A 12,661-nucleotide genomic window follows, 5' to 3' on the forward strand; every position below is an offset into this window, starting at 1 on the left:
ATAAGAACCAGAAACTAACAAATCAATATATTTTAAAGAACAAACACAAACACAAAATGATAAGAAATTAACAAACCTATCTCAGAACATAAAGTTTTGGAGGGTAAAAACCATGACTATTTTTTTTCCTTCTGAAAAGTCTAAAACAATACACTTCATTCTCCATTTTCCAAAGTAAATGCCTGTGTCCTGCTCTACATAATAAAGCATATTCCCACAAAAGCTGACTTTAATTTTTTCCTCTTTTCAGATTAAGATTCACTTTTCTTTTTTCTGATTTGGCCCAAGTGTCTTAAGGCAAAACAGAGCACGAGCATGGCATCTCTCATTCTACACACTCAAGCAGTGCATCAGAGGACCCTGTGTGATGCCCCTGAATCTACAACTGCCAAGATCACTGCATGAACCTAGAAGAAAACCAGAAATGTGAGCAGATTCAGTCCATGACAATTGCTTGCACTGACCCTGAATACTATTCTCTCCAGAGCTTAAATTTCACTCTGAAACTAAAATACAAGTTTCCCAGTCCCATGCCTCTCAAATTGAGGCACTCATAGCCCCAAAGATGTGTACTGAGAGAATGCAAAACTCCAAAATGAACATATTTCTGCAGTGTAACAGTAAATCATTACAAACACTGTTTCTGTATTAAATACATTCTGAGATTTAGAATCAAAAGTTATCAGAATTTTTATTATGAAAATAACAACTGTAAAAGTAATAATACAAAACAGTAATATCTGCTGACCACTATGGGCTGGCACTATTTTAAGATTTCTCTATGTACGACTTCATTTAATTCATACAACCACCCTCTGGGAAAGGGTTATCATTCCCATCATACAGATGAAGAAATCGAGGAGTAGAGAAGTGATACAAATTGTACAAGGGCACATAGTTACAGTTTCAGAGGCAGAATTCTTCTTTTTCCTCTTTTTTTGTTTGAGACGGAGGTTGTATTAGTCCATTTTCATGCTGCTGATAAAGACATACCTGAGACTGGGTAATTTATAAAGGAAAGTGGTTTAATGGACTCACAGTTCCACACGGCTGAGGAGGCGTCACAATCATGGTGGAAGGCAAAAGGCACGTCTTACATGGCAGCAGGCAAAAAAAAAAAAAAAAAAGAACTTGTGCAGGGGAACCCCCCTTTATAAAACCATCAGATCTTGTGAGACTTATTCACTACCACAAGAACAGCACGGGAAACACCTCCCCCCATGATTTAATTACTTCCCACATATGTCCCACGACATACAGGAATTGTATGAGCTACAACTCAAGATGAGATTTGGGTAGGCACACAGCAAAACCATATCAGGGGTCTTGCTCTGTTGCCCAGGTTGGAATTCAATGGCAGGATCACAGCTCACTGTAGCCTTGACCACCCGGGCTCAAGCGATCCTCCCACCTCAGCCTCCTGAGGAGCTGGGACAACAGGCATGTGGCACCATGCTCAACTAATTATTTTATTATTTGTAGAGACAAAGTCTTGGTATGTCACCAGGCTGGTCTCGAACTCCTGGCCACAAGATCCTCCCACTTTGGCCTCCCAAAGTGCAGGGATCATAGGTATTGAGCCACACCTGGTACAGAGGTAGGATTCTGAAAGCAGATGCCTACTCAGTTACTGCGGCATAGGACATGAGAGGAGAGACCCTGTGCAGGCCTGGAGGGAGTCAAGTTGGCTGTGTAAATAAAGCAGATCTGTAAATTACTAGACAAAGTAGCCAGACACAGAAAAATAAGAGACTATGAGGCTGCCTTAGGTCTTGCTGGCTTTCCAATTCCTGGTTCCTATCCCTCAGGAGGCCTGATCACTGGTACAGAAATATCCCTGTAATCATCTGCAGAAGTGAGTTTCCATTACTTCCAAAGCAAAATAAAGACAATGGGCAACATGGTGCCAAGAAAACATGAAGAGGAAAAAAGGTGTGCAGAGTCCCCTTCTACTATGCCCCAATTATTACTGTTCCGGTGCCTACCCATCCCCCATGTAGCCCATGTGCTTCAGAGGGAGATGACCTCACGCCAGCTCCAAGGGCAGATCTTGACTGGATCTGCCAATACACCCATATCATTCCTCTGAACACTCTGATTGGTCTGGGGGAGCAGGTGTTCTAAGTTGACTCAATCAGCATCAGGTGAAGGGCTTTTTCCTCATGGCTAGGAGACAGGTTCCCTCCTCTACATAGCTCTTTCTCTCACTAACTGTGGACAAATTAGTATGCTGCTCCTAGATGTTGACAGTCATGAGGTATCCAAACTTGGAAAAAAAAAAAAAAAGTGGACATACAGAGAAAGGTAGAGCCAAAAGAATAAGACCTATGGAAATACTGCCCACTTGGCTATGAGATAATGCAATTCCTTAGTGAGAGGAAGGGCAGTGTCGCTGCCAACCACTCAGATTCTAAAGCCAAACAGCCCATGTTTGAATCTGGTGCTGCCACTTACTGGCCATCTTACTTCATACAAGTCACTTGACATCTCTAGCCTCAGTTTGTAAAACAAAGATAATAGTTCCAACCTCACATGGTTATTGAGGATTAAATATAGACACACATATACACACACACATATACATACATACATTGAGCACTTAGAGCAGAGCCTGCACATAGTAAACACATGTAAGGGATGGCTGGTATTGTCTGAGTCAGGGTTTCTGCTACTTGCAGCACAAGGCAGCCTAACTGATACAGGAGGAGGGATAAAGTAAGTACAGGAGGGCTCCTCTGAGGCATGGAGTGCCAACCTGGGTTCTGGGAGAGTCAGATGAGTGAGAAACAGGACATCACCCTATCTTCCCATACCTATTATGGAGAGAATAGAAATTCCACTCCATGAAAACTACAAGAAGACAATGTCGGATAAAATCAGTGAAGGAAGAAAGCATATTAGAGCTATCCAGTTGTGTAAGAGTACAGATGGGGGAAAGCCCAATGCAGTTCTCTCACCGAAGAAGATGCCACAACTATAGAGATGTCAGTGGGAAGCGAAAATCAGAACTATGTAAAGAGGACATAGAGCAAGGCTTAGTTTCTAAAGGAAACTTATTTTGAGCTCATCTCTGAATTGAGCCAACAGGCCATGCACAGGGACAGAGTGACATCTGGTTTCCAGTCACACACCCACACCTGCTAACCAACACACAGCTTGAAAGTCTAATTTTACACTAGTAGCCCTGACAGCATTTTTATTCCCTTTAAAAAAAAAAAAAAAAAAAAAAAAAAAAAAAAAAAAAAAACTTGTCCCTATTCTGGGTGCAGTGGCTAGCCATTACTCTCATATTTCCTTAGCAAAGGGAAGAAATTAAAGTAATAATGAATCTTTCTTGGATGCCCCCACTCCATCCCATTACCCATTTATTTAGAATGTCTGCCTAAACGCCTTTCTAAATCCATGTCAAGAGCTAAGGAAAATAAGTTCTCTAGAATGTGGATCCCAGCTTTCAGCATATCAGCCCCTATTCAGAAACCTTTGTGTGGCTGCTTGTTGCTGAAGGGACAAAACTCATTCTTCATACCTGGGATCCAAAGCACTCTACAGAACAAGATAAACCCATCCTTTGTAAATGTTCGTATTCCCGCCTCACCACTGTGCTCAAGGTAGAGTCTACGATATCTGCATTCATATCTTGGCTTAGCAATCTACTGACTGTATCACCTTGGGCAAGTTATTTAACCTAAGCCTCCAAAGAATGCACATGAAGGATATAGCTTTGACCTTGACATAGTAGGCATCAATAAATGTTAGCCTGCTGTGTCAATGATAGAAAAGGAAGTGTTTTGGAGAGGACTGGAACATAACAAACCAAAGAAAGAAAAAAAAAAAAAAAACATGTAACTGGGCAAACCTTCTTATACAGAAGTCTGGTCATATGTACCAAAATATAAAATGCATACAACCTTTGACCAAGAAATCTCACTTTGCTCAATCTACCTTAAATGGTAACTGAATAAGTGAGAAAATATGTAATCATAGAGATTTTCATCACAACGCTGTTTGTAAGAGCAAAAACAAACAACCTAAGTTTCAATTAGGAATGGACCAAGAAAATTATGTAAACAGACAATATCTCCAGGTATGATTAATTTTCCTTTTTTTCTTAGAACTGGTTAATATTTTTACAAGACACATGCATTATTGTTTCTAGAATCAGAATGACTATTTTTAAATAATTTTTGAAAAACACTCAAAGGAAAATTGTTCCTAAAGGATGTCCTCCCTGGATTTTCAGAGCTAATTGTCATTTTACATATCACAGATGAAAGTTTAGTTCACCTTTTAAGACTAGCTAATAGCTCAAATATGTGCAAAAATTAAGGCTAATACGAAGCAGATGAAATGATTTTTTTGCACAAAATCAGCCAATTCCATCCTTTTGCTATTTCTACATACAAAGAAAGGAGCTCTATTCTCTGGCCACAGCCTTTACACTTAATCCCAAACATCTATGCCCTATGTGAAACTCTTATCATGAGAGAGACTAGGAAAGAAAAACTAGTGGGTGGTTCAGAGCAAGCCCACCTCTGATGCCAATAAGACATGGCTTTCACACCCACTCAGCGGGCTGCTGCAGCATCCTAGAATTATCACTACAGGACCAAAGTTATGGAGAGCAGTAATGATTTGGACAAGTGTTTGGGCTTAAGAATGGATTTTAAATTTTTGGTTTATAGTTGTTTGGGCTTGAGTGCTTTACTATTTCCATAAAATGGTAAGTATATAATAAAAAATTCAAACCACACAGAACAATAACAGAAAACACAGATAATTATCCAGTTCACAGCAACCACAGTTCACAGCAATAATCACTATTAACATTTAGTGCGTATATTTTACTTGTTTTTAAACGTATCTCAAAAAAATTAATCATTTTTCACCCATTATACTTGCAAAAGTTAAAAAGCATGTGAATAAGTGCTGACACTGTTGTAAGGGAATGAACACGCTCATGTGTTGTTGATCAGTGTAAAATGTGCATATTAACACATTGGAAGGCAATGTGACAGAATCTGTATGTTACGACTGCATGTCAGTGCCCTCCCCTGCCACCCCCAATTCATGTGTTGAAACTTTAACCTACAATGGGGTGGTACTAGGAGACTGAGTCTTTGGGAGGTAATTAGGTTTTCATGAGGTCATGAATTAGAGACTGCACGATGGGATTGGTGTCCTTATAAGAAGAAACCAAGACTAGAACTCACTCTATCCACCACGTGAGGCAATGATGAGGAGGCAGCATCTGCAAACCAAAAATATGGACTTCACCAGACACTGGAAAGGCCAGTGCCTAGATGATGGATTTCCCAGCCTCCAGGTGTGTGAGAAATTATTGTTTACTGTGTAAGGCACACAGTCTATGGTATTTTTGTATAGCAGCCCAAACTAAAACACTATTTAAACTAATAAAAGTATGCATGTCCTGAGAATCAGCTATATCATTTTCTGTATTGAGATATAATTCACTTACCATAAAATTCATCCTTTTAAGTTACACAATTCAGTGAGGTTTAGTATATTCGCAGAGTTCTGCAACCATCAACACTAATTCCAGGACATTTTCATCACCCCAAAAAAGAAACTCCGTACCCACTGCCAGTCACTCATCACTCTCCTCTCCCCCTAACCCATGGCAACCAATAATCTACATTCTGTCACTATGGATTTACACATTCTGGACTTTTCAAATAAATGGACCCATACAATATGTGGCCTTTTGTAACTGCCTTCTTTCATTTAGCATATTTTCAAAATTTGTCCATGTTTAACCATGAATCAGCACTCCATTCCTTTTTGTAGCTAAATAATATTCCATTTTGTGGATACATTACATATTTATCAGTTGATGGACACTGGCTTGTTTCTACATTCTGGCTATTATAATGCTATGAAAGTTTTGTACAAGTTTTTGTGTGGACATATATTTCCTCATTTTTCTTGTAGTACCTAGGAGTGAAATTGCTGGGTCAAATGGTAATTCTACGTTTAACTTTTTGAGGATCTGAAAAACTGTTCTCCAAAGCAGCTGCACCATTTTATATTCCCATAAGAAACATGTAAGGGTTCTAATTTTTCCACATATCCACAACCAACCCTTGTTATTGTGTGTCTTTTTTTTTTTTTTTTTTTTTTTTTGAGACAGTCTTACTCTGTTGCCCAGGGTAGAATGCAGTGGTGTGATCTTGGCTCACTGAAACCTTTGTCTCCTGGGTTCAAGCTATTCTCGTGCCTCAGCCACCCATGTAGTTGAAGCCATAGGCATGCGCCACCACACCTGGCTAATTGTTGTATTTTTAGTAGAGACGGGATTTTGCCGTGTGACTAGGGTGGTCTCAAACTCCTGGCCTCAAGTGATCGGCCCGCCTTGGCCTCCCAAAGTGCTAGGATTACAGGCATGAGCCACCGCGCCCAGCCTGTTTTTCACCTTCTTGACAGTGTCCCTTGAAACACAAAAGTTTCTAATTGATGAAGTCAATTTTATCTATTTTTAATTTTGCTGCTTAAATTTTTGCTATCATATCTAAAAAATTACTACCTAACCCAAGATCACAAAGATTTATACCTATGTTTATTTCTAAGTGTCTTATAGTTTTAACTCTTTCATTTAGGTATTTGATCTATTTTGAGTTAATTTTGTATTCTACATGAGGTAGGGATCTAAATTCATTCTTTCATATGTGGATATCCAGTTATCTCCGCACCATTTGTTGAAAGAAATATTCTTTCCCCATTGATTGGTCTTGTAATGTTAACTGTTTTAAAACTATCTAAAATGTTCTATAGTTTAATTGTGGCAGTGGTGGCACAACTATATATTTGTCAAAACTCGAAGAACTATACACTAAGAAAAGTAAGTTTTATTGTATGCAAATAATATCTCAATAAACCTGATATTAAAAAATTCTACTCTACGCCAGGCACAGTGGATAATGCCTGGAATCCTAGCACTTTGGGAGGCTGATGTAGGAGAATCACTCGAGCCAGGAGTTTGAGACCAGCCTGGGCAACATAGTGAGACCCCGTATCTACAAAACAAATTTTTTAATTAACAAGGCATGGTGACACATGCCTGAAACCTTCATCTCCTGAAGCACATGCCTGTAGTCCCTGCTTCTCAGGAGGCTGAGGTGGGAGGATCACTTGAGCTCAGAAGGTTGAGGCTGCACCGAGCCATGATTACACCACTGCACTCCAGCCTAGGTGACAGAGCAAGACTGCATTTCAAATATATATATATATACTTTAGATAAACAACTCATATATAACATAAAGGATCATATACAAGGAAGATATGCTTCACAAATATTTTAATATTGTTTGTAAAAAAGAACTTAGATACCATCTGTCTATCAAAAAAGTAGTAGCTACATAAAATGTCATATAATCACAGGATTTAATTATATGCAATAAAGGAATAAGCTAGTTTTATATATATATATATACATATATATATATATCACATGGTTTAAGCTCAGAAACATTCCATTAAGTAAAAAAAAAGAAGTGCACAATTTAGAAACTCACAATTTACAAACTAATTTATAACTTACAATATATGTTTTAAAATATATACAAAACCAAACTATACAGGCTCTATGAGTATATATGTAAGTATCTAAAGGTATCTCTTTAAGGTCTGGAAGAATATTCAGCAAACTGATAACACTCACTACTTCTCAAGAGGGTGAAAAAGACAACAGGATTGGGGGAGATGGTGAGATAAAAGTTGAACTCTGTCATTTCCTGACTTCTCTTGCAAAAAATTCATTAATTACTGTGATTTAAAAATTAATAATGTGGAATTCGTATGAGTTATAAACAGTGGTCATAAGTATAGAACCATAGATTTTTAATGTATGTACTCACGTGTCCATCCCTGCATCCAAAACACACACACACACACACACACACACACGAGTCTTACCAATTTGGGTTTTCCATACTTTCCCGGAAGACAGACTCTTCCTTCATGGATGCATACTGTGTCCACGTAAGGCAGTGACTCCGTATAGCCATGTTTCTTTCCTGAGGATTGAGCCATGACTCCTCTTCTAATTGGATATTAGGTACTTTCAAAATGCTCACCTGTCCAACAGAAAGAGAATGGCTTTCTCAATTTAGGAAGAGCAGGCAACATAATGACTGCATCCAGAGTTACTCTCAGTCTTGGATAACCAAGAGGACAAGTAATCCTGATCTATGGATGATGGCTCACCAGTGGCTGTACGTTTTTGATAATCAAACATACTATGACCTTACTAAGTGCTGGTGAGGACATGCAAATGACCCAGGATTTATGTAAGCTATACAGTCTCTGGCCTAATTTCCCTAACTGCTAAACACTAAGCAAATTATCAGCCTCCTTCACATCTCCTCTAAGGCTGGTTATGGCCTTCTTAAATTGATGGATTCTAATCGAGCCCACTTACAAGCTCACATGGAGAACAATATCAGGTAAAATATTTTCTTCATTTTAAACTCTGTCCAATACCTAGAAATGTATGGTTTCCTAGGTGAAGACATGGAAAACTATAAAGGCAGAATTGTACAAGTCAGAGGTGCCCTTAAATTATTTAAGAATTGAGATACAAGACAAAGTTGAATGCCTTTTTAAATAATAGATTCAGAGTGAGTATACAGGACAAAGGCAGGGTACACACTCTGGAAAAAGCCAGTAATAATTTGCTGCTACACTGCAACAAGTTTTACCATCTGGAAAATAAAAGAAAGTTCATTTTCATTGTCATATCAGCTTTATTACACTGAAGAATGTGACAGTCTTTTAATTCATGATAAGGAAGTGATGGAAGCTGCCATTTGTTCCACATACAGCACAGCAATTTAATTTGCAAGCTAATCGGCAGGAGCCAAGCTGGGTTCCACATCTGATATGGTTTGGCTGTGTCCCCTCCCAAATCTCATCTTGAATTGTAGCTCCCATAATCCCCACATGTCATGGGAGAGACTCAGTGGGAGGTAACTGAATCACGGGGGTGGGTTTTCCTGTGCTGTTCTCATGATAGTGAATAAGTCTCACCAGATCTGATGGTTTTATAAAAGGCAGTTCCCCTGCACACGCTCTCTTGCCTGCTGCCATGTAAGATGTGCCTTGGCTCCTCCTTCACCTTCCACAATGATTGTGAGGCCTCCCCAGCCATGTGGAACTGTGAGCCCATTAAAACTCTTTTTATATATAAATTACCCAGTCTCAGCTATGTCTTTATTAGTAGCCTGAGAATGGACTAACACAACATCACACACAGAATCTCTCTCAGGTTGAAACTACCCTCTGAGACCTGTTTAAAGGGCATATCCAGATGCTTTCCTCTGACTTCCTCATAGCTCTGAAAGGACTCCCACTGAAAATCCCTCTATGGGTCAAGCAATGTGATTAAAAATTTCCACTCACCTTTTTCCAACAAAGAATCACCAGAGTGCTTAAGGACTTCAAAGAGAGAAAACAATGTGCTATCATGAAGATTTCATCATCAATGATATTACTTTAGAGAAATACACATAAAGACTTACAGAGGGCATGAAGAACATTATACTCTGGGAAATGACTGTTATCTCTGATAGTGAATTAGAAACTGAAGTTTTTCTCTTTCTTATTAAAGATGAGACTAAATATTTACATTCTTCCCATTTCTGATCATTCTAAGAGTCATTTCTAATCATGAACAGATTAGATAGTCACTTCATGCAAAATGCCAAAAGTATCTTTAAAGTAACTGCACAACATCTCTATGTCCATTAAGAGTTCTTCACAAGACAGAGAGACAAAGTATCTCCAGTTGCATCTGCTAAAAGTGAGGTTGGATAAGAAAGGGCTTTCTTCCTCAGAAGGCTCTGAGGTAAAAGGAGTAGGAAGTTTCTAATGCTCCTTTACATCAGAAAATGCTGTTCCTTTTTAGGACTATTAAAATTTACTCAATGTTACAACAACTGTGATTACATTTTAAAATGAACTTACCTTCCTTAAAATTTCTGGAACCACGTTCTGACAGATTGCAATCCTCTTTCTGTAGATGACCCCTGTTGATTCATCTAAAAAAGAAAATTTTTTACACAAAAAAAATTAAAGAAATGTGTTCTTTTCTTAGTGTCAATAAATCTTGCGGGGGTGGGGTTTTTGGTTTTTGTTTTTTTTTTGAGACACCCAGGCTGGAGTGCAATGGCACGGTCTCGGCTCACTGCAACTTCTACCTCCTGGGTTCAAGGGATTCTCCTGCCTGAGCCTCCCGCAATGAATCTTTTAAAGTCAGTATCAATTTTCTATTTGCAGAATTCCTACAGAAAATTCAGTTTCACTGACATCAATATTCAGTTTCCCTGACACTTTTCAGGGCCGAATCAGATATTCCTTATCTGGGATGAAGGAATAAGGGTACAACAGTAACTCAGAATGCACACCCCAATGTCGAGGATGAAAGAATCACAACCATTCGCTGCTCTGGACTATCCATGTCAGTGCTCCAATGACGATGACCAGTGGGACTCCTGCTCAACTCCAAAGAGAATGTTTCAACAAAAAGGGGGAGAACCTGATGCTGCTACCTTTTGTACCAAACTTTCAAGCACAGATTTCTGGCCAGAAAATTTAAACCTATAATTAATTATATTAGCCACATTTATCTCTCATAAGGGAGTAGACTTCCTATTGTTACCGGCAGCAAACCTGTACGGTTCTGCAGCAACCTCATTTATGGCCTCCTCAGAGGAAGGAATTCGACTGAGGGGCATAAGGCAGAAGGAGGGACCAAGACAAGTTTTAGAGCAGGAGTGAAAGTTTATTAAAAAAGAATAGGAAATTGCTATTCCTGTTCTTTTTATAAACTTGCCTAAACAGGAAAAAGCTATTCCGCTTCCCTTAGGATGGGAATGAAAGGAAGGAAAGTACAGTTAGAAGACAGCCAAGCAGGCAACCTGAAAGGCAAGCGTGTGGTCTGACCTTTCGACTTGGGGTTTTACACACGTTGGCTTACATCCGGGGTCTTACATCACTTCTCCCAACTCCTGAGATCTTATCAGGAAGCTGCTGATCATCAATTTCAGGTGTTTTCTATCTATTAGGAACGTGCCTTTGCCTGGTGGCAGCTGTGACCAATTATTACTTTAGAGAGAGAGTTAACAACCGCCTGACCATCACCTGATGGTCATCCAACACTCCTGGGTGTGTGTGTGTATAAATCCTTTTCTGTGTGTGTAAATCCTTTTCTGTGTGTGTATGTGTGTGTAAGCCCTCTTCTGTGTGTGTAAGCTCTCTTCTGTGTGTGTGTGTGTGTAAGTCCTCTTCTGTGTGTGTAAGCCCCCTTCTGTGTATGTGTGTGTAAGCCCTCGTGTTTGTGTGTGTGTGTGTGTAAGCCCTTTTCTGTCCTGCTCATACCTGACTAGCTACCTACTGTAACTCTAGTACTGCAACCATTTTGTTCTGCCACTGGCCAAAGTTTCCAGAATTAAACCAGGGATGTAAAAAACGTTAGTTAAGAAAAAGAAAGGCAGAGGCAGAGAAAAGAATAAACTCTGAAGTGCAGTCTTCTGCTTTGTGAATCTCTGTGACTTAGCCATGCTGTTACAGGTTTTCTCAAAGCTCTGGCTATAGTAGTCCCAACCCTTGACGCAAAAACCCTGACTGCTCAGAAGCTGTTGATAGGGTGCAAACCCCTCTGCCCATTGGCCCTCCCTTTGGCCATCTCATCCAGTGTTTGTTGCACACATACTCGAAATGGATTAGCCACTCCCAAAGGCAAAGATGCCCCTGACAATGACAGAAATTATAATTAACATTTCAATTTAGAATATGCACAGTGTTCTCTCATTTGATCTTCATAACAACCTAAAAACAAGATTATTTTCCCATTTGACAGATGAAGAAACTGAGGCTCCAAAAAGTTAGGTAACCAAGGTAGTAATGAAATCAAGATTTGAAATCCAGTTTGTCTGATGACAAATAACAAGTTTCTCTCACACTAAACGTACATGAGAAAATATTTTTAATATATCTATATGGTTATAGAAGTACAGACAATGCATACACAAGCAAAAGGCAGTTATGTTTACCAAGCACAGAGAGGGCTTCAGAGTCACACACAATGAACAGTAGCATCTCATGATTCCTAAGAAGGGTAAAGAGCATGCTGGACCTAGGCCCCAGCGTCTCCAAAGCTTTGTACATTGACTATGTGCATTGTCACAGCTTCCTGCATTGCCCAGTTCTCAAGTTTAAACACTGACACTGATAATGGTTTTTGCTGGAGGTGGGGATAACACAGAACAGAAGAGATTCCTATGCTCTAGACCAGGAATCAGTAAACATTTTCTGCAAAGAATCAGATGTTAAATAATTTAAGTTTTGTGGGCAATAAAGTCTCTGTGGCAACTGGTCAACTCTGCTGTTGTAGTGAGGAAGCAACCATAGATGACATGTAAACAAATGTGACTACGTTCCAATCAAACTTTATTTACTAAAACAGGCAGCACAAGCCATAGCTTGTCAACTCCTGATTTAGTCAATGCTAAACCACACTGCCAAGTAGTTATGATTCCATAAGCCATCACTTTATGGTCACATCTCATATGTAATCATAAGCATTTTGCCATCTACAAAATGATATAATAGGCTACAGCCATGTGACCTTGAGCAAGTCACTTAACT

The 12,661-nt window shown here is 39.3% G+C and overlaps 1 protein-coding gene across 7 annotated transcripts in view; it reads right to left on the reverse strand.

The window, feature by feature from the left end:
* Window positions 1-12,661, reverse strand: part of PRELID2 (PRELI domain containing 2) — a 93,852-nt gene that overhangs the window by 55,365 nt on the left and 25,826 nt on the right. For 4 of the 7 annotated variants that reach the window (XM_054556025.2, XM_054556024.2, XM_054556022.2 and 1 more), the window contains exons 3-5: window positions 9,980-10,053; window positions 9,416-9,451; window positions 7,931-8,091 (exon numbers count right to left, since the gene is read on the reverse strand). In XM_054556025.2, the coding sequence (XP_054412000.1) occupies window positions 7,931-8,091; window positions 9,416-9,451; window positions 9,980-10,053 (271 nt within the window). The remainder of the gene's footprint in view (window positions 1-7,930; window positions 8,092-9,415; window positions 9,452-9,979; window positions 10,054-12,661) is intronic. The other 3 variants (XM_054556027.1, XM_009241149.4, XM_054556026.2) reach the window with 1 other exon arrangement.

The sequence above is a fragment of the Pongo abelii genome, chromosome 4, assembly GCF_028885655.2.
Source record: "Pongo abelii isolate AG06213 chromosome 4, NHGRI_mPonAbe1-v2.0_pri, whole genome shotgun sequence".
Taxonomy (NCBI): domain Eukaryota; kingdom Metazoa; phylum Chordata; class Mammalia; order Primates; family Hominidae; genus Pongo; species Pongo abelii.